Here is a 27,418-nt window from a genome sequence, read left to right on the forward strand (position 1 = left end):
ATAAATCTAGAAGTTTAAAATAAATGAGATTTGGTTGAATAGTTTTTTTTTATATACCGATTTTTGGTTGATAACTCTACCGATTTCGTATTTTGACGTTCGAGACAACTGGATAGTCTCTAATCTGTGGTAAAAATAAACCTTGTTTTCTTTGTTGATTTTGATCCTAGGTATTAAGAAAAGGATACTTTATTACTTTAACTATTAAAATTTGTTTTCATATACAATTAATTTTTTGGACGAAAATGTCGTGTTAAACGTAAAAAATGTTATTGTTCTGTTTAATTACAATAACAGTGCCAGACATTTTTATTGCCTATTAGGGAGGTAGGTTTCAATTTTAAAATTTCTTTTATTTATCCAATAGTTACGTAGATATTATTGTAAGAAAGTGATGCTTGCACTGATTTGTTTTTTGTAATAAATAATGATATTTCCAGCATTGTATTTGGTATTAATTCCAACAATAAATTGACGGTGTATAAAACATGGTATTTTTGTATTATAAAATATTTTTATAAAAGTTCTTAATAGTAACAAATAATGCAATAAAATTCTTGAGAGTCAATGACATATGACCTAGAAGGTGAGCAACAACACTGATAAATTGCTTAGTATTTTGATAGTAGTGTTTAGTGATATTTTATTAATAAAGTCCTGAGGTTAGTTTTTACAACTGATACATACAGGTAAATCTTACTGCACAAGACGAATTTATTATAAAAAAAATGTAATATATTTATTCTATTGTTACTAAAATATGTATTTTTGAGGTACTGAATTACTCTGGTGGATGATATCTATAGACTGATATTTTATAAATTACCCACTTTAGTACACAACAATATTGAAATAAATCAGTGGACAGGCTTTGTTTATCTATGAAAATATAATTTCAGGGACACATTTAAAAACAGCAAAATGACAGAAGAGGAACTGAAGTATATGTTGCGACTACTAGATGACCTTACAGATGAGATATTTGAGGTAGGTTTTAAAAATATGAACTTTTGAATACACACCAATATTTTCTATATTTTTTAAATTATTAAAACAAATAGTAACTTTGATCTCTTGCTGTCTGTCTTTACTGATATATTATTATCTTATATGTTGTTACTTTCAGGAAATCTTGCTTTTCTACTATGATGTCGAGGAATCTAAACAGCCTAAAGAATTTTCAGATAATGTTTTTCAGTTTCTGAAAAATAACATAAAGAATAATCCTGTTACAACTCTGTCTCTTATACATTTTATACAAGAACACCATCACAATGCCATTAACCTAGACAAAATACAACCAATATATTTAGAAATGTTGAGAAATGAATTTATAGAAAACCAGTGTTCAGATAAACTAATGACAATGATATCAGTAATGAGATGGGATAGTAAGTTCTTGCCTCAGTTTACTCAAGAGATACTGATGCCACTCACAGCAGACTCATATCGGCAGTTTAGGAAACAAATTCTAATAAGTCTCATACCTTATGAAAAGCCTGAACTTTTACATTTAGCTTCAGATAATATGCAGAAAAATGAACCACACAAGGAGTTTAAATTGACACCAGAATATATGTTGGAATTATGTTATGAAGATAAAATACATTGGTTGTTGAAAGCAGCCCAAGTTTACAAACATCAATTGCATGACATGAAAACTGTGACATTTAAGATAAATAACTTTACAAAACAAATACTTATCATGGTACTTATTGATCTAACAAATAGTGCAGAAACTTATGATTTGCCCTCTCTAGTTCATCAATTGACTAACATATTTTCTATACTTGATACATACACAACTACCGATGATCAACTACAGTTTTATATTACTGAAGTAAAAAGAGAATTGACAATAATAAAATTTTGCATAGAGAACAACAGTAAAATTATGACAACATCAATATTTAGTCAAGTATTGACACAGAGTGCTTTAGCTGTGATATCCCAAGTGTGCAGGCTTTCTAAAATAGATAGATATAAAGTTTCAAGACTTTTAAATATGAACAATGATTTTGTCAAAGAATTAATGAGTTTGAATTCTAAAATCAACTCTGAGGCACAAGAAGAGTATAATACTAATTGGGACATTGTTACCTATAATAGTTATTGTGCAATAACAAAGATTATTGACTGTATTTTAAATTCATCTGAACAAACAGAAGAAGCACAAGATATTACATCTTCTTTAGATGAAATTAAACGTCTTGTTTTATCAATACAACCACTGCATTGCTGTATTGAAGTAATTGAAAATATTTTTTCTTGTTTGTTCTTAAGGTATGAATATTTTGCTTGCAATGAATATAACCAAGATTATCCATGCGGGACCCATTCTGAATGCTCTTATTTTTATTCTAAGAAACAAACCCAGCTTCCTCAGAGCATAGACACCAATAATTCAGGATTTATGTGCAATTCATTGACAACACAAATTGTTTTGAACACTCTCAAAATATGTTTGGAAAAATTAGAGGAGAATGTAAATGTTCATGAGATTGATCAGAACATTACTACAAGACTGAAACATTTAGTGAAAGTAGTTAATCATTCAATATGGAAACTGCAACTGGTCTCAACACTCTCTCCAGATACAAGTCCAGTACAGTTGAAGCTCTGTTTGGACTATGTGGAGGTGGATGAGAGCAGTGAAGAAGATGATAAAGAACTTGATGTGAAAGTTTTGAGAAAGAAGCCGAAATGCAGAAGAAGGCACACAAATCCAAAGCATGATAAGGATCAAATCATGCTTGCTTCCACAATTTCTGCTAATGGTGAAGGTAAATTCTGACATTTTTGTAACTTTCTGACATTGTCATATTTGTAACTTGTGCCTATGGCATTGTTCACATTTTTTTTTTTATTGTTACTTAGAACGGCAAACAAACTGACGGCCCACCTGATGGAAAGTGGTAACCGTCGCCTATAGACATGAGCAGTACCATGGACATAACAGAGTATACTGTTTCGCCCATGATACCCCCATGCGTTGCCATTCCTGAGGATTCAGATGTTATTCCTCTGTACCCAGTAAATTCACGCCATATCCCACTCTTCAAACCGAAATACAGCCATGCAAACACAACTGCTTCACGGTTGAAACACGAATGGGATAGAGGTACCCAAGCAATCGACTTTTGTACAAAGTCTCCCCCTGGGAAATTACCATTATGTTATGTTATGGGAACATGACCATTATTCCCCTTGTCAAATAATATGCATATATAAAATTTTATGACAATCAGTTGACCCAATAAAAGCACTAAAAAATAACAAGGAATTACTCCCATTTATAATATTAATGAAGATAGGCATCCCTTAAATGTGAACAGTGTAGTGTAGTGAACAATGTAAAGTAGGACTGCATTTTCTGCATATGCTATTTTGCATATACGGTCAAATGTGTAAAAAACCTACTAGCTGCCTGCCCCGGCTTGGCATGGGTGGACATTTTTACATTTTAAAAAGTGGCTTCTACATTTGAAAGAAGCTTAAAAATGGAGTAACTTCTCCCGTTTTCCCAACATTTTCCTTCATTGCTCTGCTCCTATTGATCGTGGCGTAATAAATAGTATACTATAACCTGCCCAAGAGTATGAAGAATAATTGTACCAAGTTTCGTTAAAATCTATCAAGTAGTTTTTGTTTTTATAACGAACATACAAACAGACAAAAATTTAACTAATTGCATTTTTGGCATCAGTAACGATCACTAATCACCTCCTGATAGTTATTTTGGAAATATATTTCATGTACAGAATTGACCTCTGTACAGATTTATTATAAGTATAGATATAGATGAAGGTTAGGATTTTTTCATGTTTCAACCTGCTTAAAAATTTACTTAAGCATTTGAGCTGCTCTATTTAAAACCTGTGATATGTAACAGACTGACAGATGAAATAATTATGAGTGATCAATTTTTCATTTTGTGTTAGACTATGATATTCCAAAAATATTTACCATAATTACTTCTTTTAATTTATTTCCTGTTATTTTGAAATACTAATATTTAAAAAAATCTGTAACTAAATATGTAATGGACAAGCAGTAAATCACTTATTTATTTAGAAATTGTTTTTTACTATATTGTTACAGCTTTGTCGGGCAAAGGAAGCGGGATTGATTTCATCTCCATTATGTTGGCTAAACCAAACTGCTTGGTAGCACTTGCACTTTACAACAATGACTTTTCCAAAGCTAACCAGATTCTTGAGGTATGTATATTAGTATTATTAAAGTCATTGTTTCTGTTTGATTGGGACATACTCTGTACATGTAAACTCTGTAGAACTACTTTTTTAATTACAAATTATTAATTATAATTATTACTATTTTAATTTTCTAATTCATATAACGTTGATATATTTTCATATATGTGTCAAAGTTTTCATTATTGCAAATATAGTTGATATCATGACTTGTTGCCATACACTTGTTTTGAGGGAAAAAGAAAGGAGGTTTTCTGTTTATCTGATTTTTTTTTCCTTTTGAATTTGTAGCAATATGTAGCCAACTTCAAAAGGGTAGTTCTCAATTTGGTTGTATTTTTTGTATGTTTGTTAGTTATAAAGCGATACACTTATATACTTATAGATTGGTCCCATAAAATTTTTATAAAAATTCAGATCAATAGTTTAGTTTTTATATTAAATAACTAGTTTTGCCACAATTGAAGTTGTTTCTATTTTTTTTTGGACACAATCTTATCACAGTTCTTTATACAATCGATAACGTTGGTCCCATTTTAAATGTCAGACTATCGAAGCAGCTAGAGATGGGCAATCCACCTGGGTGGGTTTAAAGTCTGGTGGGTAAAAACCGGGTGTTTTGGGTTTATTGGGTTTAAACCCCATAAACACCCAAATTTTTGGGTGTTTATGATTTTGTACTTCATCATCGTCATCTCAGCCGCAAGACGTCCACTATACTGGACATAGACAATATTATTATGCAGCCTACAGAATAAAAAACTTTTAATTTGATTTTGAGTTTATTAAGAAAGAGATGAAAGTAAAATGTAAAACTACAGTCAATCACTGTCAGATTCAGAGTTATTACAAGCGATGAATTGTATAGGTTCGATAGGCTCTATTTCGTCTAAACTGTTATGTTCATTTACTTGCTCAATGAAAGCTTCTAAGGTATTTTCTTCATTAAACTGAATGTCCTCGCATTCAGCTTTATGTTTAAGATTCCAGTTATAACAAATGAATGAAATTTTTTCAGTTCTTTCAGTTGTAAGTCGATTTCTTTTGTTATTATGTATGTAGCCTTGGATACTAAAGGAACGCTCAGTGGCTGCCGAAGTACAGGGAGCTGATAGAATACGAATCGCTACTTTGCTTAACTCAGTGGAACCACAAATACCTTTCCACCATATTAGGGGCTCAATGCTATCTAATGAGCTCCATACAAATCCTCTGGCCCAAAAGTTTTCTTTAGCTTTATAACACGCCAAATCTGCCATTACATTTGACAAACTTAAGTGTTGGCTTAAATTGTAGATAAACTCCATACCCTTAAGTTCTTCCTCTTGAGTAAGTTCGACTCCTAGAGTCCTGGGGTCTAGAATATATGCTGCAAAATGTATTGGCCTCATTGCCATATTGCATCTTGAAGATACTGATGTTAGAATCTGCTGTTTGCTTTCTTCGCTCAATGTCGAAATCTCATTTAATGCAAAACGTATCTTAGCTTGTACATCTCTAAATGTAATGTATGTGCGATGCAAACGATTCTGGTCGCTCTCTAAGTAAAATATGCTTTCAGTGACTGGTTCCAAAATACTTATACATTCCCCTGTCTTCGTCCAGAAATCATCACTTAGAATTAAATCTTTAATATCTCTTGAAATTACCACATCTTCTCTAACTGTTAATATTTGCAAAGCTATCTTATTTGCTTTCAAACTTTTTAACGAAGTAACATGACTTCCCCATCTTGTAGCACAAGGCAATTTTAGTGTTTGTGTAGAATCTTCACCCTGCCTTGATTTTATCAACAAGGAACTTAATCGTTGACTCCTTTTAACAGTTTTTATTATATTTATGGCTTGCATAATAAACACAGTTACTTCTTGTATCTTTACAATATCTTGGCACAACAAGTTAAGGATATGTGCACAGCAACCGAGAGGAACAACATGTGGATATTTGAGTTTTGTTAATTCGAATGCCTTTTGTATATTTCTAGCGTTATCGCCAATAAGTACAAGAAACTTATTTGCTCCATACACTTTCATTACTTTTTCAACTTCTTGGCTAAGGTATTCACTAGTGTGAGGATTACTTTCTGTATTCAAACTTTTAACGTATGCAGGTTGAGGTTTTGATATAAGAAAGTTTATTATTCCTTCATTTCTTAAATTAGACCAGCCATCGCACTGAAGGTGTAAGTAACTACAAGCATTTAGTTCCTCATTTAACTCAAAACGCATTTCTCTATATATTTTATCTAAGTATTTTGTCGCTAAAGCTTTACGTGAAGGTATTTTAAATTTTGGTTGCAATTTTTCGAAAAATTGTATCCATAAAGGATGTTGCACCATCGATAATGGCGTCCCTGTTACAAATATAGCTCTCGCTAATTCTGTTTTTATATGATCATCGGTGTCTTGAAACTCAGCATTTATTGTAGTGTTAGCAGACGACGAGGGGCTTATAAAAGAATCATTTGTCTCTATCTCTGACAGTCCAGACATTTTGGTTTTGGACGAGCTATCTTTTATAAGTTTCATAGAGTCTTTTAATGTTTCTGGAGATTTTGGACAAGTGATAAGATGTTGAAGCATTTTGGCAGCATTACTGAATTTGTAGACCTTATTACAAAGCTTGCAAGAAACAGACTTGTTTGGTAAAGTACGGTAGTGCTCCCATATGCGTAAATCTTTAGGTCTCCCCATTGAACCTAAAAAAATGAACGATGATTAGTTGGTCTGACGAAAATTCAACAATAGAGTGCCTATTTTTTTACAATGATTATTTCTTGTTATTTACAATAAATTTATTAAAAAAATAATAAAATAAATACAAAAAACCTTTGTAAAATTACATCTCCTCGGAGGATTAAACGCAGACGCTAGTTTATTATCGTATTGTTCTGTATTTTTCTCAGCAACTTCTTTAATTCGATTAGGTACTTACGCATATTATGTTAAAAATAAATATCTAGTACACATCTTAGGCTATCCACCATTATTATCCAATGACGACTCTCAGCTAACTATGCACTATCATCCAAAATAAACGTGTATGGAAAATTTTATCCCAGTCGGTTGAGGATTGAGGATAATTGCATCAACATACGAACATACCTACATACTTTTATTTACATAACGCAAGCTAAATAAAAGCTTGTAATAATACATCTAATTTTAAGTTAAAATTGTTAAGTGATCATGATATAATTGTATCATTCAAAAATCCACTTACCTTTAATTATTTCTTGTTAAGTATAAATATTATTTCAAATCTGCTCCCTTAATATGCACTTTTTTACTGCTTTTCCTACCTAACACGTTACCAGGAAGTCACGTTACCAGAGTCAGAGTAATAGTGAACACGTTTGACAGTGATTGTCGTCGCCTCATATTCAGCGTCGACGAATAGGGGAATCCCCAGTCATAATGTATTGCATGCGTGGCGGTCTTACTTCAAATCCATAAACAAAGAGATAATTACAGAACTCGATACTAGATGGCGCTGTTTTTGTTTGAAGAAAGTTTGCGGGCTAAAATACATAGAATTTCATCAATGACTTCCACAAAGAACAACATTTCTGTTTTTTCTAAGTCCGTATCTCTTCCGTATATTTCATAAGATATAAGCTTGGGCTACATTGTTATGCAACGTGATTTTGTCGCTGTCTTGCTAGCAGGGTTGACAGATATACGATTTAAATCGTACTCATACTATTATTTGTCTATTTTTTAATGTACGATCGTAAAGATTATGATCGTAATTCGCACAAAAACATACGACTTTTTGGTTACCTGGCAACATTTTTATTATGAAACGAACATGCTCACATCATCAGTCACATGCAACAATTTATTGGGGATTTCCCCTTCACATCTGGCAGTCCTGCTTGCTAGAATATAGGTAAGTCAGCCACAGTTACTGACGATCGATATTTAAAGGGTATTGTTTTTGTGCTAAATATTTCATAAAAACGTTATTTAATACTTTGTGGATTATTAATTTAGTTGATAATCACTGGAAGTAAAATGGATGCTAATTTGAGAGATCAAGATCTTCGTATAAAACAGTTAATAAAAGAAAATCTACGTAAGTACTCTTTTTATACCTAGGTAGGTAAGGTATAATAAACACAAAAGGTACTTAGATCGCGTGTGTTCGAAGCATTTATTCTAATAAATTTAATTTAAAATTGTAGAAAGAAAAAAATGTCTGCCAAGCCGTAGCCGAAGCCGATCTCCAAATATATTTGGCGATAGTGAGACCCAGTGTCCAGATGATTTACCCAGCGTCGTCGCAACAAAGAAAAAAACGAGGATAAAGTAAAAGAAAATTTACTGAAAGAAGAAACAAACTGTTCTAAATGCTTAATTTATGGAGAAGAGGATAAAAGAAATGAGTATTTCGGACTGTTAGTGGCTCAAGAATTTAAATATATACGGCCATGTGTGCGAACGAGGTGTTATGAAGAAATTTTAAAGTATCTACGGGAAGCAAAAGGCCAACATGTTGATCAACTGCAACATGAAAACACTGAAAATTAATTACTTTCATTTTATTATATATAGATTTTTAAAATTTCCTGAAATATTATTAGTTAACGTTTTATTTAATATTGTAGAATTGATCAATACAATTTATAAAAATAATTTATTGGTATTACTTACATATTTTCAAAAAAATACGTAAAAACCTATTTTTTTGGGTGATTATGGGAGTTTATGGGTGTTTATTGGGTTTTTACCAAAGCACCGGGTTTAAACCCGGTGCTTTGCCCATCTGTAGAAGCAGCCTCTTTTTTGAGGAGCTAAAAACTACTGTTTACATAATATTATAGGTTTTGCTTCGAAATGTATCTGTAATTAATCATGTAATATTTACATCATTTGGTGTCTATGAATGAAGACTCCACGTCTTGTATCGGTTCAGTTACGATTGAAATGGCTTTTTTTTAGGAGCAATATATATTTGTTTGTTTGTATATAACATATAATATCTTGGCTAATTCTGAATCAACTTTGAACATTCTTATTTAATTAAACTATAACCCCCGTGTTAGTCTCATTAATATTTTGTAATATAATCGCTGTTTTTATAGAAAAAAATAAACTATATAGTTCGTATTAGATGCTCAAATTCTTCATAACTGTCTCTTTCGTTGTCAGTTGGCTCATAAAGAATTTCTTTGTTTGTTTGAATTTTTAGTACACCTGGTGGATTCGTTATAAAATATCTCTTAGCTTTATCTATGGTTTGTCTTGGTTTAAAAAATTTGCATACCAAACAGCAACAGCACCAACCTGAGTGAATGTGAAAAAGAATTGTATTCATTTTTTTTTACCACGAAGAGAGCAAACAAGCATACAGCTTGTCTGATGGTAAACGTTTACTGTAGCGTATGAACGCCTGCAACATTTTTTATTAAGACGGGTTTTTTTGCGGATCAAATTCGTAATTTGCTTATTGATAAAGAGATTACTTTTTAAGCTTATCAACTATTCTAAATGTAGGTAAATAATTTTTAGTATAGATGACGAGCGATCCTGTTTACGAAATTAAAATATATAATGTGATACTGGCTGATAAAGTAGTTTTCAATAGGTATATAGATTTTTAGAATCAGTTAAGTGGATTTTGAGTTTATCCATTACAAACAAATATTAAATGTTTACTATTACTAATATTAGTATAGAAGTATAGATAAACAGTTATTTGAAAATTTAAATTGACTAAAGTTTTTTGGTCAATTAATATTTTCTTTTTTATATAAATAAATATTCATTGTAATAAGTTGAGATAACTTTGAAAGGTAGGTATCGAATTTAATATAATCTATCTACATGACCAAGCACATTTATTCTCAAGAAAGTGCGATATCTACCTCTCGTACACCATAATGGAATCGCTATAGCCAAGTACACTAAAGCCCATATCTTGATGATTCTCCATAAACGGGCTAATTGAAGACTTGGCATTTTATTTCTTCTATATTCGTGTAATAAACAGCATACGGCTCTTAAGCCAATTTGATTTAATTCTTCGTCAGTACAGTTTTCAAATTTAGTATTAAAACTAAATGTCTTATATAGAAATTGCAGCAGGCCTCCCTTTGATTTATCTGTTTTAATTTACAGGGTCTACGATTAGACTAGGTCATCCATCCATTCATTTGGTTCACTATTATAAATAAATAAATAATAGTAATCTTAATAAAAACTCTAAAAATCACCACTTATTCCATGTTTGGCTGAGAGAGAATATCAATCAGCATCAAGTAGCTATCAATCATGCATCATGAGTGATGAAAGTTGATGAAATTTATAAAATAAATAAAAATAAAGTGTTAAGTACCAAATAAAATATTAATAAAAATAAGCTTATAAATTAAGTTTATTAACCAGCTAAGAATACAATGTGTCATCACCCCTTTATATCCTCAGGATGTTATAAGATAGGTATACAACAAGGTAAACTCAGAATGATACCATATCCACAGAATGGTACCGTGCCCACTTTTGGATCACAGATACACAAATAATGTTATAGTTACGAAGGATTTGGACATTCTAAACGAAATAGGAAAGATTGCAATCTTTTCAGTACGCACTCAAGTATTTATCTGTTAGAGAGATACTAATATAAAATTTATAAATTACCCTCGATGAATTTCGAATTATCCACTTCGTCGAATGCTTCGACGAAATATTCTTTAAATAGAAGATCATAATTATATCCAGCGTAATTATTTTCCCTAGTTTCCCTTTTACGTTTTCGTTGTTTAGTGATCTGAAATCGTAATTACTTAAAGATTCCATTTTCTAAGTATATACAATCAAATGGAGTCTCAAATCCAAAGTCCCCTTTGACAAATAGATTCAAGATGTAAATACACTTTGTAGCTATTTATCTCGGTTACCTAGTTTTAATCAACTCAATGTATTGTTTATTTACAATATTTGCTCTTGGGTCATTAACATGTACATAGTGATAAAAATTACTGTGTGGATCCATTGTTGTAATTTGGATCTATTGTCATATGTCTTATTACTCGTGCCTTCGGCTTGGATTTTAGTTATTGCTATTCATTTAATAATTAAGATTTAAAGTCCAAGTTTAATGAAGACCCAGAATATTTTGTGATATGAACGTTTTACACCTTTTTCTTTTTAATTTCTATAAAAGATCTTTGTTATACGTGTATATTTTCTCACACATGCACGTTTTTAATATGTTGTGCATATTAAAAACACATTGTCTTCACTTATGAACTAGAAGATTGTTATAGCTATCATATAAACTCACTTGTAGTTTATCTGTTCCGTCATTGTATCCAGTGACTGTTAATACTGGTTCTGTATTTTCAGTCCAATCCTTTATATTTGTTGATTTAGTTTTCTCGTATTCCCTTATCGCTAATCTGAAATTTTTATTATATTATCATCGGGACTTCAAAAAGAGATGGTCGTGTCTCTTTTATGGCATTCTATGTACAAACTTTTGCATTACACGTATTCAGTGGTTCTTAGTGCATGTCTGGAAACTTACAACAATATAGTTTTCCTACTATTATACAAAGTTTTTTTATTCAACTTAAGATGGCAAACAGGTTATCGGCCTTTGATGAAAAGCGGTGACCGTCGCCTATAAACATGAATGCCATGTGGACATCACAGAGTATACTGTGACGCCCATGATACCCCACATACGTTGCATTTCTGAGAACTAAGGTGTATCTAATTAGATAACTTTTGTAGAAACTCTCTTTAGTATGACTACAGTAATACTTTTTATCTCTATATAAGTACTTAAATATACCAATTCCATACGCTCGAAGTCACAGACAGAGCTATTTAAATAATTAGGGCTACTTATCTGGATAAAGACATGACCGACAACATCTCAACTGCATTTAACTAAAACAACTGATAACCCTACTACGCACTTATTAATTTCATTAAATTTATTCTTATCTTTCTTAGTCAAATATTTAGCTTTATCATTGCCAATCATCTCATAATCCTCATCGTTTATCATCTCATCTATTACATTGTCGATGTAATCTTCATGGGAAATATTAGTTGTATTTGTAATATCACAAACACCCATGTTCTGTATTAATAATGGCCAAACCAAATTAAATCTTAAATAGCGAATAAACATTGCATTAAATAAACAATATTTCAGTAACCGTTTTTATTTTTAAAAGATTTTGTCTAGCCGGCCGCTTGGCAGTTACCACGTGTCAAGTTTCGTAATATTGTATTTTTAATAAAACCTATTAGGTGCAAATTTAATTCCCCTGCCAAGGATAAGATAAAATAACCTTTATTGAATTTTTTATACGAAATAGACAGCTAATAGTTATTATTATTATTATTAATAATGCAATTCGTAATTTCTTATTTCGGCTATAATTTTAATTAAAAACATGGACCGTTTGTTGTGAACTGTCTGTTATTGGAGGATTCTTGATAATTTCTAAAAAAAAAAACGTGGCATATTAGAAGTGCCGTTTTATTATATATACATTTATAAAGTGTTAATATTTTAGATTTTTCGCTTATCGAGAATAATTTTATTTTAATTTTTTTCTATGATGCTTTATGATAATTTTGATGTTTTAAAATGTACAAATGAAACCTTTTCATATGATATAAAATTTTGAGTACCCCTTTGGACCCCTTAACAAATAAAAATATTTTTGCAATTACTTCTATTGCGATATATTCGAACTCGCAATAGAAATAATAGTAAAAAAAAATTACACAAATAATAGATTTATAAATAGAAATACAAACTTATTTAATGGATTACAGTGCTTTATTATCTTTAATTTTCATTAGCTTATGCTGCAATATCGAACTATAACGTAAACCTCTAATTTAAAATCGTTAAATAATAATTTTTAAAATTTTATTTCATATTTACATAATTCAAAAATAAATGTCATATATATGTGTTTCGGATGTCACTTAAAGCCGTTTCCAGTAAACCACGACAGAGACCTTCATATAAAACGAATGTTGCCTCAAAAAACTTGACACCTGAGGACGAGACCGTCACACTACTAATAGAAGTATAGCATTGTCTTATTCGATTCTCTTGAGTTCTATTTTTTTTCTCATATTTCAGATGTTCGATCTGGCTGATTCTGAAATTGCAACAGAAGTTACATTTACTGAACAGTTGCGACACCTGGTGGCTAAAATAAAAAATATTATATATTATAGAGACGACACTCGTTATGCCACAAAAGAGCTTTCAACGTTGTCGGTGGTCTCTACTGAAGTCATGGGTCTTGTTGAAGGATTTCTAGCATCTAATAGAGCACCTAATTCGTTTGATGTGATAGATTTGTCATCAAGGCATCCACATCTCCAGTTATACAATCATCAAAATGCACCTTTCATTAATGCAGTTGATATACTGCTCAGTAGTGGACTCAACAGAGAAATTACTTACGGCTTAATAAATGTCGTGGAAAGAAAGTTAGCTGAAGTCAGGAGCTGCACTGATATAGCTGCAGTCAAGAAAACCAATTATATTCGTTTTGTTGAAGATATAGCCAGTGTTACATTTGAAGTATTCGGAAATATGGAGAAAGCATTTAATTTTGTAGATAATATTTGTGGCCTGATTACAGACTGCCGTATTCCTATTAAGCATAAAGAGTTTTGCAAGTTGAATCAACTCTCTAGAGATTTGAGACAGTCTTGTGATGATTTGATTGATATTGTAAACTCGGTAGAAGAAAAGACCTTGGATCAAAATTTGTTGCAGAAATATCATCAAATTTACATGAACGTCGTCGCGGCGTCCGATAAAGATATATGCAATGTTGGAGAAGTTTCACGACATGGCAACAAAAAAACTCGAACTCCATATCTGAGAATGTGTTATATGTATTGCAAAACAGTCTTCCAATTGGAACAAGAAGAGAATCGTACGGACGACACGGCGTCAGAAAAGCCTTATTTCTTTGTTCTGGAAAAACAACTTCATGATATATTTGGAAATATGATAAATAACAAACATATTTCTGTGACAAACTTGGAACCTATATGTAAAAAATTGAATATCGATCTGATACCAAAGTTAATTTTAAATTTCTGTCCATCTATAACATTAGCAGGCCCTCATAAGGAAGCGACTGAAATTAATTTTAACAACTTACTTCAAGCGGTATATGATTTCAAAAATCCAGAAGAAAATTTGTTTTTGGATCCTGTAGCTAACTTCGCTCCATTACCACGAGCGCCGGACCCACAATCGCTGACATATGTAATCATGCATAACTGGGTGCTTGCGCATATTATTAAAAAAATCCACACGGCACCAACTGAAAATAGCTTTCAGCAAAGTATAGATGCTCGAACAAAAGCATTGAATAATTATATGGAACTGGAGAGATTTAACTGCTTGAAAGTTCTGTTTGGTGGAAACAAATACCTAGCTTCATTGCATACTACCATTGATTTAGACAAACTTTTCTTATATATGCCCCAATTGATAGCATCTGGTAAAATTTTGAAGTGCTTAAATATTATCGACTCGCTGTCAGAACGCCAACAAATGTGTAGTGCCAATCTAAACAATTTACGAGATTTGATTTTATTTAAACTGGCAACAAATCCTAAAATCAGTAACAGTTGGAAGTATTGCCAATTCCTGAAATGTCCAGAATTGAAGGTTGATCTTATTTTGAATAATTTAAACATTTGGTGTGCTGAAGGCGCTTTAGAGCTGTTGGACTACTTACGTTTCCTTTCGAACCAGGAAAGTTTAGAAGAAGAATTGTATAAAAAATGCACTGATTGGATAGTCAAAATACCTCTTTACGATCAGGTATTTAAATACAATTATTACTAATACCAATAGAATTTTTAACAGACATGGATGACAGATTGACAATGCAAGTAATTCGAATCTCTCTCTCTCTCTCGAATGTAAAATAAAGATGCCATAACATGTATCTATCCACTTGCCACAGTTTTATATATCTTTTTTGTCACCAGACCTTCTTGATAATTCAATCTAATATCGTATCAAGTAATATCGTAATTATTTCGCTGTTAGATTTCCTATGTAAAAACTTCAATCTTTGCCGTAGACAGAGCTAAAGACCTTAGGCTATTTAAGACCGAAATTTTACGCACAATTGCGACAACTTATTAAATCTATGTCTAGTTTTTGTTAATTTAAGTATGTTTTTTTAAATGTTGGTTATATGTTTTTAGATAGCGTCCATTATGGGGGAAAGTCATTGGTATAATATTTATGAAAAGTCCTTGAATAATCCAGAGAACATTATTGAATTACTTTTGGAGAGTCAACAGGTATTGAATATAATATGGATGATTTTTTTTACTTTTCTTTAATGTTTGATCTAGATTAATTGTTTTTTTCTTATGCAGTTTCAACTTTGTTTGGAATGGGCAGATGTGCAAGAAATATCAGAAAATATGAAGAACTTGATTGTAATGAATCTGCTGCGGCAGCTATTTGAGTATACAAACCAGGCCACTCCCACTCTTGTACATGAGCTTCTGTTGAGACTTCCCACTAATCAGGCAATGGATTTGATCCAAAAAGAATTGTCTAAAGTGAGAAACATTGAAATACTCCAAGTGTGCATTGATTTTATCTCAGAAAACTCTTTTGACTGGAAGGTGTATGAGAACATTAAAGTGGGCTTGCAAATAATGCAAGAAATCGATGTTAACATGCGTCATCTGTTCTGGGATCTGATAGAAAAGCCGTTACTCATGATTGAACAATTTCTTATGAACGCTAAATTGGATGTACTTACAAATATAATAAATAAAATTTCGCCGAACTTGAAAAAAGATCCTTCTGGTGATAATCTTTATTATAATATTAAAGCAATAGACAATGTTATAATTTCTCGGAATGCCTTAGATGCGTTGCTGAGATATTACGCTGAGAAGGCGTTAGATATGAAAAATCCTGGGAACACATGGTCCGTGCCGCCTAAACCCACGGATGATTCTTTGCTACAATCGATTGATTCGATAAACCTGGAGGCGGCTATTAGACCCTTTGTAATGCCAGAACAAGTCCCGACCAAGGAGCAGTGGGTGGAAGATTATTCGGCCGACAGATGTATGTTGTGCCGCACGTCTATATTCTCTATGATCATCCGCAGACATCATTGCAGACGATGTGGTAGACTTGTTTGTCACGCTTGCTCAAGAAATAGAATGCAGGTATTATACTTGTCATGTTTCTTTTTTACCCTAAACAACAATAACTTTGAATTGCACTTACTTTTGTGTTAAGTTTTATCCCAGACTTACATTAATTTTGTGCGCAGCACTTTCTAGTTACTCCACGAAGCTTACGTGCAGCATAGTCTTGCACAATACCCGGTGTCTGTCATACTACAGTTGAATTACTTATTTTTCATAGCCAACAATTAGCATGATCATTTATAATATGCCTTTGAAGAAACAAAGATCTGTAATTCTATTATTTTTTTCTTTGTTTCCTGTTACTTTTTTATTCTGTCATAGATTTTTTTTTTTTTTATTTAAAGTACAATACGCAACTTAGGTTAACACATTTCTAATTCGTTGTTAAAGACTGTTTTTTTGAGACTAAGTAGCCGGTTTTTCAAAGCCGAAGGTCGTGACTATCAAGAATGTTTCTTCATATAAATACAAAATGGCAAATGCATTAACAATATGCGCTTCCATTTTTAGGTTCCCACATACCCAAGTGGCGTCAAGTTCCGTGTATGCGACGACTGCTACACACAGACTATGCACAGGAAAGCAAACACAGATTCAGAGTTCATAATAAGCAGTAACTCCGACTCGGCTGGCAGCGGGGTCTCCTGTATGGACTGGTGTTTGTCGAGCAGCGCAAGCAAAAATGAAGCAGTTAGAGCAGAGTTTGGCTACGAATTCACACCAAACGTCACTCTCTGCTTGTCCATAATGAAAATGCATTCCATAAATTTAGATTATCCCAGGTAATAACGGTTGATTAAATTAAATAAATATACTCAAGGATATAATTTCTAATCGTATAGCGAGTGACGTTTCTCGATTATTGTCACTTGACATTCTCACCTCACACTGATCCTTACTATATTCACCAACCTGGCAAAGGGCGAGTCTACCGCTATTATTAGAATTATTTTGACGTTTTGATATTTTTATTATTATTTGTCTTTGATATATATAAATCAATTAACTTTTTAATTTTTATTTTTAGGATTTAAAACAGAATATAAATTAAATTTAACATATAATTATGAAGTGTAACACATAATTATAACTCTGCGAAGACGACATTATCCATGTTTTACATCTTATCGATAGTTTTTTAAAGTGTCTAACGAGCCATAATATTATAATGTAATATGTATGCAAATATATTCTAAAATTGCCTAGAAGTGATCACTAATTATCGACAAGACCAACTATTGTTTCCTTAATGCTGATTTTTTTTTCGTGTGTGTATTTTTATTCAATAAAGAATTTCCTTCATTCGTTAAATTAATTTCTATATAAACTCACATGTTATAATCAATTGCAGGTTTCTCCTCGACCGCAGCGACGAGCTGGGCGGCGAGGTGTGGGGCGGCGACGCGCGGCTGCTGGTGCGCGCGCGCCGCTCGCTGCTACTCGCCGCTGCCGAGCTCTACTCGCGCTCGCCCGCTACATCCGCCACATCCGCCGGCACGTCGCACAATGCGTTAGTCGATTATATTCAATCTTCATCATCGTTACACGTTGTCAATCTATCTATATCGAGGGGAAAGGGATTGTTAGTAATGGAGACTGAAAATCCCATTGCTAGCAATATACCTAACCAGGTCGACCTCCTCGCGGTTCCCCCTGGAAACTATCATGGTTAATTCCTGATGAATTCATCATGATGGGCTAACTGGCCTGTTTTCATTCTCATCTATCACCCTTCACTGGTGCTCCGCCAGATATCCCGTTAGTGCAGGCGGGGTTACCATTCCATTTTCACCCATAAAAAACAAACAATTTATATCTTGCTATAGCAAAATAGCCGATGTATACTTATCACAATACAGTCTGTTACCACTTTCCATCAGGTGGGCCGCCAGCTTGTTTGCCATTCTAAGTTGCATAAAAAAAGTTATTTTTAAATTTAGAATCTAGGTACATTTACCGAAGATTGACGAACTACATAGCACTGATTATTTGGCGGGTATACATTTCCTGTAAAGTACCTGTTTTAACTAACAATCTCTAAGACATAATAAATCGAGGATCACCTTGCTTTGATTACTTTTATAATGTTCATTGCAATACCTTTTTATAAAATACCAGCAGCTTTAGTTGAATTCTTTAAATGAAAATTGAATCTTGGATTTGTGAGAAAACAACATACTAAAGAATTATTGTCGGTAAAGTTGAAGTAACGTAGTTGAATATACCCTTACCACATTTGAGAATTAAATTAGCATATGAAAAACAGATTTACTTTATTTTTGTCGTAGATGTAACATTTAATTTTTTTTAACAATCAATTTTTGAAAATAGTGAAATAATTTTCAATATTTTGATCGATTATTCATACAATATTTTTAAAAAATCTAAATGTTAATTATATAACAAATTTTTGTAAAGCTATCACTGAAAGTTTGTATTTTGATATCAAAAGTGTTTGAAAAATTTTAAATCCAAATTAAAAAGTGGGTACAAGACATTTAGTAATAGATTTAATCTATTGTTGCACTCATGTGTAACTTATTCTCATTATCGGAGCACTTTTTAAATAATCAATCAAAAATATTGAACAAACAAATATTTAACTTTAATACTTTATTGACTGTTAACTAACTTTATTTATAAAAAATGTCACAATAGGTTGTCCCAACTTAGTGAATATTGTTGTACTTTGTTACTAAATGTTTTATTTTATTTAAACGAATAATTTCCGACGTCGGCACACTCGTGTAACGTAAGCGAGGGAGTGACGCTCGAACCACACTAGCGCCGGTCTCGATTCGCTGTCGGTCAGGTGAAATATTACTGCGCAAGAAACAATGTGTATATAGCACAGTGGTAGTGTTTGTACCGAGCGTACCGAGGCCGGTGGGTTAGAGTGGGACATGAGGGCTAAAGTGAGCGTACGCGTGGCAGGGCGTGGCGCGTGTGGGAGGCGGGCGCGGCGCACACGGCGCGCTGCGCGGCGCACGCGGACGCCATGGCCACGCTCGTGCGGCACCAGGCGCACCACCTCGCCGCGCCGCCGCACCGCGCCGCGCTGCCCAGTGAGTACCACGCGCCAGCCACCACACACCACATCATACACATAGTGCACACTTCATAATCACTGCCCTCGTTAATTTTGAGACATTTCAAAATCTCTCAGTTTTACAAATTAAATTGAGATGCCCTGCAAATTGACACTAAAGGCAAAGGCAAAATTGACCACATTGTAGTCTCGTAATCTGATCCGAAGAATTTTTTTTAAAAGATGAACCCCCTAGATTTTATATTATAATAATATTTATAATATATATATAATATAATAACAATATTTATTAAATCCAAAAATATATGTTTCAATTTTATATTTGTTCCCAAAACTTCACACTAGGATTCCCTGTGTCGTGAAGTCTTGGGTCCTCTTGGAATTGGTCTTGGAATATTGATTGACTAGGATAAAATCTTCGTTCTTTGGTATGTAGGGGTACAATATTTGTACTCTGTACCTTTACCAAATTTCACGACGATTGGTTTAAGCCATGGAGGCGCTAAGAAATAAAGTTGTAATTGTTAATATATTTGCACAATTTAAGGACAAAAGGAAGGAATTCTCATTTTATTTTTCATGTCTGTTTTCACATTTTCAATATGTTTATTATTTCTGAATAATTTTGGGTTACTAATTTAAAAAACTGAATATTTTATATATTGTTAATATGTGCATCGATGGAGCTGTTAATATTATATATAGGCGACGATTACCAGTTTCCATCAGATATGCCGTAAGCTGTTTTGCCACTGCACGTCGTAAAAATATTAATTTTTAGGTCATATTGTACGTTCACTTCTGGAAGCGGAAAAATGGGAGCTAGCTTTGGAAATAGCGACAAAATCTGGTCTACCTCGGAACAGCGTGCTAGCCGCTTGGGGTAAAGCATGTCTCAAGGCGGGCTGTTTCAAACAGGCGCGCGAGAAATTCGCGATATGCTTTAAGAATACAGTAAATGTGAGTGTTGATACGGAGGACTGCGAATATGGAAAAGAGGCGCAGGAATCTCAACTGGTGAACAAGAGATTGCACAGTCTGAGGTCATCACAGAGATCCAGCTCGACGTCGAGCGTACTGTCGGACGGCCGGTCGCGTACCAACTCACCGTTGCTCAACGAAATCATTGGCCTGATTGAAAATATGAACTATCCCGTTAATCAGCAACTACTGCAAAAAGCTGATGCGATAAAGGTAATAGTTTTAAGAGTTTATCTATAATTTATTTACTCTCTTTTGAAAATAAATTTAGTTCTTTAAAAGCTTTGTGGGTGTGACGATCAATATTAAAAAAAACACATTTTATTACGCTACCCGTTTTTTTCTTGCATATACAAGTGCAGATATGCGAAATTCACATTTTTAGTATATCTGTCTATACGTCTTCCTATATATAATAAAATTATATTTAAACGATATCTGTACATGAGAGATATTAAAGAAAAATAGATATGCCTTTAAGCAATCCTTACGTTAGTAAATGGGAACCAATTTACCGAAATATATTTACCGAATATTTTAATTTATTGTTCCAGAGCACCAATGAGAAATTAGCAACAATGAACACAAGTAAAAAGCGAATACAGCTCATAGAGCCAGCATTAAACATAATGCACACGTTAACTAGTGTAAAAAAAATTAAACAAGGAGATTACAGCGATTTTCAAACTGCTGTGATACCACCAAAGAAGAGCTTGGCTCAAGGCTTACTACGGAGAAGCAATCAGCAACCAGAGCCAAAAACAAACCACAAAAACAAAAGATTGGATCCATTCTTTTACAAAGAATGTGTATACTATTTAAGTAACTATGGATCACACGTGGCAAATATAGCATTTTATATGAAACACAGTGATATGGGAGAAGTAATTAGATACTGCTATGATAATCTAGTCGACAAGGAAACGTTTACGGAATATGTATATATGGAATGCTTGAAGAAGGACAAAGTAGACGAGTTGTTGAAAGCCATGACGGATAGCGATAGCACGTTAGAAATGTGGTCGGTAAGTAAAATTTTCCATATTGTTTTTATTGTTTTCGTTTTTATTAAAATTGATGTCTTTATAGAGTGGCATTCATAATTCTTATAGCAAACTAAAATGCGAATCATAGAATACTTTGAATATAAAACCAGTAAAAATTTTGCACCTACTTCATTTTGCTTCGTTAGTTTTCAAACAATGTTTTACTATCAAAATTCTAATTTTAACGACGGCTTAACAAGAATATGTGCCGTGTAGTCCCGGTATACAAAAGGCCACCCCTTTCTTTCCTGTCGGTGTCGGAAGAATCGACTAAGGGAGGGTGAGGGATAGGCAGCAGCGTCCCCCTTAAAATATCTTTAAAGCCTAACTGCGGTTGCCAGTTTGCCCGCTAAGCGGGGCAACTACTGGCGAAACCCCCTAAGGGGGAGGCTTACGTTGAACAGTGGACAATAAAGGCTGGTATGATGAGGATGAATAAGAATATTGTTGCATGGTGTGGCAGGAGTACATAATGCACGTGTGCCGCACGCTGGAGGCGTCGCGGCGGCTGGAGGCGCTGTACGCGCTGCAGGTGGGCAGCGCGCAGCACGCGCGGGCGTGCGCCACGTGCGCGCTGCTGTTCGCGCGGCCGCTACCGCGCTCGCCCGCGCCCTTCGCCGCCCTGCGCGCGCGCCGCTCGCGCCTCACCGCCGCGCTCGCGCACCTCGCGCACTGTGTGCCCGCGCCCGCGCACAGTCAGTACACACAAACATATATCCACCTCGAAGGGCCGAATGTTACGGCTGTTACCTCAACAGATAACATATTTCTCTCTTTGCCCAATAGTTAACGAGCAGAGAACGCAATCCGGTGTTAAGTTATACGTTTGCTGTACACTGTGTAATGTACAGTTTAAATAAAAAAAAATAATAAAAAATTTGATATTAAAAGACGTTGTTGATTCTTGGCGTGTTACTTCACACTGATTGAATAATGTCAATTTGTTCTTAACATCACCAACGTCTAGGTTACGCGTGTTTAGATGCTACATCATTATTATATTAATTAAGTTAATAAAAATAAATCATTATATATGACTGTAGTTTACCATATAACATGGCGCCTGTAGTTTGCATTTATATCACTTTACAAGTAAGTTGACACTTCCGGTTGGGATTTCCGGGTTCCAAAAACATTATATCCTTTTTAAAATATATAGTAAAAAAAGTAACTCCGCTTGCACTCTCAATATACGCTGACGGGGCACCGATGAATAGGATGAATGCAACCTGCAGTTGGCCCAATGTGACGTATTCATTAGGAATTAATCACGGTAGTTTCTAAGGGGAACTGCGTGGTGATTAACCTGATAGTAGTAGTAGTAAATTGTTAGTAATAAAGCTGCCGCACTGCTAATAACTCCTTCCCCACAAAACGGTCATTAACCCTTCAACATAAGACATCATTTAGTGAATAAAAATAGATAAACCAGTCAAAACAACTGTTTTTATGTGATAGGTATGTGTTAATGTTATTTACTGTTATGTAATGTTATCTTTATTTTCATTTCAGAGGAAAATAATCCGAAATCGATTCAATTTCATTTAAACAAAATGACGATAGACAACCTAATGACAACATTCACGCGACAAATAGAACTGACCGACTATTTAGCAGCTTGTGAAGAGAATGGCAGATTAACAGAGAAAACATTAAACGAGGTCATACCAATTGCTAGTTTGAAAAAAGAATCTGAAACAAATGATTTTAGACCATTGACTCTTTTTGGGTCCAATACAGATAAAATAAGATTAGTTGCTGTTGTACTAGCGACGGGACAAAACATCGAAGCTGGTTTCGAATTGGGATTCAAGTAAGAGTCAACAATTTTGGTTAAATATTTTGTGAAAAAAATCTTTTAAGCCTCATTTGTAAATATTCAGACTCCAATTAATATACAATGAAATTGTATGTTGATAAGTTATTATTTGAAAGTCCAAATTAATATACATAAACATGAATCGCTAAATATGTAAAAAAATATTTATTCTAGCTTCGATAATTATTTATTTACACTCGAAATTCACTTTCCCCCATATTAACAACAAAAGACGACTTGTCCGGTTTAAACAACTGATAAAGCAATACTAAATCAAATATCAGTATGAAATTTCCTGTAAGTATTCTCAAAACAATGATCTGTCCTAACATAACTCGTATACTAGTATTACCGCTTCATTCATTTTTATCGAACTTATCAATCTGCGCTCGTGTTCATCTCAACTCGCGAAACCTCACTGTTTCTATGAAAATATTTTCATATTACGAAACTATTATGTTCCGTGGGTTTCTTTGACTTCATTTAAAATCTTTAAGTCAAAGAAAATAAATTTAAAGTCTGCAACTACTACTTGTTTCCTTCTTGCAAAACTTGGTATAGTTTGTGGTAGAAGTTATACTTTTACATGATCGACAATTCTGTACCGATTTCAATTATTTTGCAATAAATTTGATCGACCAGCCTAAAGCCTAATCCCTTATTCATAAAAACATCAAACGTCTCATAAACCTATTGAAATGTTTTGTCTCTTTTGTGCTCATCTCTCAAGTTGAAATAGACAAAACAGTCTAATACTTGGTTTAAAGTAGGGTTTAATTTTTATGACTAAGGGGTTAATATACATTGTTCAAGTTACCCATTGTCTTCAAGACGAGATTGTTTCAATTAACAGTAAATTTTATTGCAGAATTATAACTGAACATAAATTGGACTCCATGAACATATATACGCATGTGGCAAGATATTTGGTACATGCAAACAGATTTATGGAAGTTAAAACGTTAGCAAAGTGTATACGTACATCTAAAGAAACTGCTGCAAAGTATGTATTTTTTATATTTATTTTCATAATTGACTGTAATGTAGTTGATGGATTTGAAGTGTTTGCAAATAAAAAAAAAGTACGCTCATCTTTATAAATTTATTACTACTTTATAAAAAATGTTAAAACTTGTTTTATAGTTAATTTTACGATAATAAATTCTGTCAGATGTGCTGGGCCCAAAGAGTGAGAACAGATTTGCTCAATGTTTAGGATAATTATAATGCTTATTGTAACACAGGGTAATATCTAATGAGTGTAATGATGTATACAGCCTGATGAGCGACCAAGTGCTGGAGTCGGGTGTTAGCGCAGTGGTAGCGCGTTGCGAGTCGCGCGGCCAGCTCTACGACGAGCAAGCCGAGCTACTCATATGTGATATACACAGCGTCTCAATCAAGGTATATTGTAACATACTGATTATTATCCGCGACTTCGATCGCGTGACCACTTGTATAGCATAGGTCTCCTCCATAAACCTGATATAATAAGAATTGATCCTGCGTCCCATTTATTTATTTATTTATTGGAAAACCAACAGCTTACAATTTATAGCTTAAAACAATAACAACTTATCCATATAAAAAGCCTATAACAGGTTTTCACTGACTTAGCGATATAAATTTGTCGTGGCTAGAATAATTATAAAATTTAGAAGGAAATAAAAATAAAAAAACTACACTATAGTATATCATAACAATAGTTACTAGATTGTGTGTGTGTGTGTGTGCGTGCGCGTGTGTCTGTGTGAGCGTCTTTAAATGGGTATATGTATATATATGTTTCAATGGAAATGACAAAATAAAATTAGAGGTTTTGAAGAAATATTTCAGAAAGTTTTTTTTTATAAGTTTGTTTTGAAGAGTATGTGAAAAGATCCAATACACCCAATAATTCCCTGCAACACCTTTTGTCACTTAATTTAGTAGGGTGTTGTTCTACACAATGTCTGTCCATACAAGACTGCCACTCTTAAACCTTTCTTTCAAATAAATTATCTCATTATTGTGGTTGTAATGTTTTATCTGAATTGTATTTGTACAGATATCGTGTTACCTGATTTGCCGCAACCTTAGTAGCGCATACATATTGGCAGCCCGGCACGATCGCACCAACGACTTGCGTCGTGTGTTGCAGGAGGCCGAACGACTCGGCAACGACCAAGTTAAAAACGCTTGTCTTAAACGACTTACTTCCAAAAATGTTTTGTAGTGCTATTAGTGTATTTTAAGTAACTAAAATGTTGTTTTTGTATATTTTTCTAAAATTATCTCATATAACAAACTCATAGTCTTACCATAGTTTCTAGTCACTAAATATCATCTATTATTGACTTGCTATTTTTATACATTTTATAAATATTATTGGTAAAATACTTTGAATACTTTTTTTTATATATATATTAGGTACCAAGTATGAAATGTGATATTTGTGTATTCAGGTGAATTCAAAATAAAAATGCACAAGAGTTCCTTTTTTACTCAAAGAGCAACTGTTTTCTCTATATAATTAATAAGAAATTGCTCTTTTATTAATTTTATATTACCAAAGGAAATCTGTATTTGTTATGTTGGAAACGAAATGTTATATTATTGACTGTATCTGTGACTCACTCTATACGTGCATGTATTATCCTATCCTGTATTTTTATTATATCAACAAATAGCAAAAGCATGTTAATATTGAATTTAAATAATCCTAAAATACAGTGGCATATAATATTCGTTTGTGCTTATATAAAATAGGTCAAGAGAAATGTGATGATTTGTACTTTTAATTAAGGAAGCGCCTTAACTTGTGATACCGCTTATAATAATTTTAAACAAAATGTTTATTATAACACTAAACACCAATTGGTATAACGACCTTATTCATTTTCCCCTAAGAAACATCGTAAATCAACCAAAAATTTTGAGCCTCTTATGCTAATGGGACACATCCAGCTGTTAGTGTGGGATAGATACTTTTTTAAACCAATAATTCTCTATTTTAATATATTCTACAGCATGGGTAGATTCTTAATTATATGTACCACAAATGACTTCGATTTTACTCTGTGAAGTGTGCGGAAGATATAAAAATAGATTATGTCCATAATGAATAAATACATTTTTAGACCAGTATTATTCCACTTTAGTATTTTAATTGCAATAACACAATTTAATCTTAACCAAGCAACCGCCTTCACTTTTAAGTCATATCGAGCCCTGACAATTTGCTATTGTTTAATAACAACTATCATAAGTTAATTATTGTGTATTTATGTCGGCTTTACTCATCTATTTAAATTCGACATTGTCAGATTACTTTTTGACTTGATAAAAGCTTAATTCTTGACTGTATTGTGTATTGAACCGTGGCAATGAACAAGGTTCTCTGTTGCACCTGAAACCAGTTAGGCAACCCGGAAGTTAAACATGTGAACAAAGAATTTAATTATAATCTTTTACGTCATGTACTAATTAAGTGGTAATATTAAGTATTTTTGTTATTATATCACTAGTTATAAGTTGTATACCCATTTAATAATTGTTTTTTTAAAGATTTATTTCTAGTTTTGTTAATTGTTCTTTATTATGTAAAGATTTCAATACTTTAAAAAAAATGTAAGTAGTATATTAATGAAATCAGAAATAATAATGAATAAATTGTTGCATGTTAATAAGTTTATCCAATTGAATATTAAAAGCCTTTGGTGTCTGTATCATATTAAACACAAAATGGTCTCATATTGTGATAACAAAATATTGATGTATAAAAATAAATATCCTATTAATGTTGTAAAGGCATTTAATAAATTGTATTTTCTAAAAAAATATTATATATTACTACTTTCTCCCCATCGCTGGCTGAAAATGCTACTAAAATAATTAGTTAAATTAAAAATATAATTGTAGATTCAGAATCAAAGCAGAAAACCAGATAGAAGGAACTAGTATTTAAAAAAACAATGTAAACATTATATATATAAAAAATACAGTAAAGTGATGAATGCTCTCAGAATACCTGATACATTTAAACTAATAAAAAAAAATTATTAAGAGAAAATAATTTCATAAGTAAAAGAGTAATACTGATGAATGCTCCCGGCATACATTTAAATTAA

General features: G+C 32.9%; 2 protein-coding genes and 2 long non-coding RNA genes across 6 annotated transcripts in view; 3 read left to right on the forward strand and 1 right to left on the reverse strand.

The window, feature by feature from the left end:
• LOC128201994 (uncharacterized) overlaps nucleotides 1–27,418 on the forward strand; it is a 124,764-nt gene that overhangs the window by 23,028 nt on the left and 74,318 nt on the right. The gene's annotated exons all lie outside the window — the stretch shown is intronic.
• Nucleotides 116–26,871, forward strand: LOC113519594 (zinc finger FYVE domain-containing protein 26 homolog). Of its 3 annotated transcripts, none has more exons than XM_026904708.3 (17): nucleotides 117–327; nucleotides 900–987; nucleotides 1,127–2,783; nucleotides 4,102–4,220; nucleotides 13,335–15,047; nucleotides 15,440–15,538; nucleotides 15,617–16,429; nucleotides 16,925–17,196; nucleotides 17,766–17,924; nucleotides 19,349–19,479; nucleotides 20,245–20,657; nucleotides 20,999–21,469; nucleotides 21,954–22,185; nucleotides 23,003–23,303; nucleotides 24,178–24,312; nucleotides 24,587–24,713; nucleotides 25,357–26,871. In XM_026904708.3, exons 2-17 carry the CDS (start codon nucleotides 922–924, stop codon nucleotides 25,522–25,524), a joined length of 6,876 nt encoding a protein of 2,291 aa, XP_026760509.2. In that variant the 5' UTR covers nucleotides 117–327; nucleotides 900–921; the 3' UTR covers nucleotides 25,525–26,871. The 3 variants fall into 3 exon arrangements, with proteins under 3 accessions (XP_052756683.1, XP_026760509.2, XP_026760510.2); XM_026904709.3 differs by lacking the exon at nucleotides 117–327 and adding an exon at nucleotides 393–586; XM_052900723.1 differs by lacking the exons at nucleotides 21,954–22,185; nucleotides 24,178–24,312; nucleotides 24,587–24,713; nucleotides 25,357–26,871 and having other exon boundaries at nucleotides 116–327; nucleotides 23,003–23,179.
• On the reverse strand, nucleotides 4,780–8,465 carry LOC128201991 (uncharacterized). Its single transcript, XM_052900724.1, has 2 exons — nucleotides 7,437–8,465; nucleotides 4,780–6,912 (listed from the first exon to the last, which is right to left on the reverse strand). The coding sequence occupies exon 2, from the start codon at nucleotides 6,905–6,907 to the stop codon at nucleotides 5,036–5,038; it is 1,872 nt and encodes a 623-aa protein (XP_052756684.1). The 5' UTR covers nucleotides 6,908–6,912; nucleotides 7,437–8,465; the 3' UTR covers nucleotides 4,780–5,035.
• On the forward strand, nucleotides 8,165–8,851 carry LOC128201995 (uncharacterized). The gene is made up of 2 exons (XR_008253556.1): nucleotides 8,165–8,291; nucleotides 8,401–8,851. It is a non-coding gene; the product is annotated as an uncharacterized LOC128201995 (long non-coding RNA).

Source organism: Galleria mellonella, unplaced genomic scaffold, assembly GCF_026898425.1.
Source record: "Galleria mellonella isolate WM207_F2 unplaced genomic scaffold, CSIRO_AGI_GalMel_v1 utg65, whole genome shotgun sequence".
Lineage (NCBI taxonomy): Eukaryota > Metazoa > Arthropoda > Insecta > Lepidoptera > Pyralidae > Galleria > Galleria mellonella.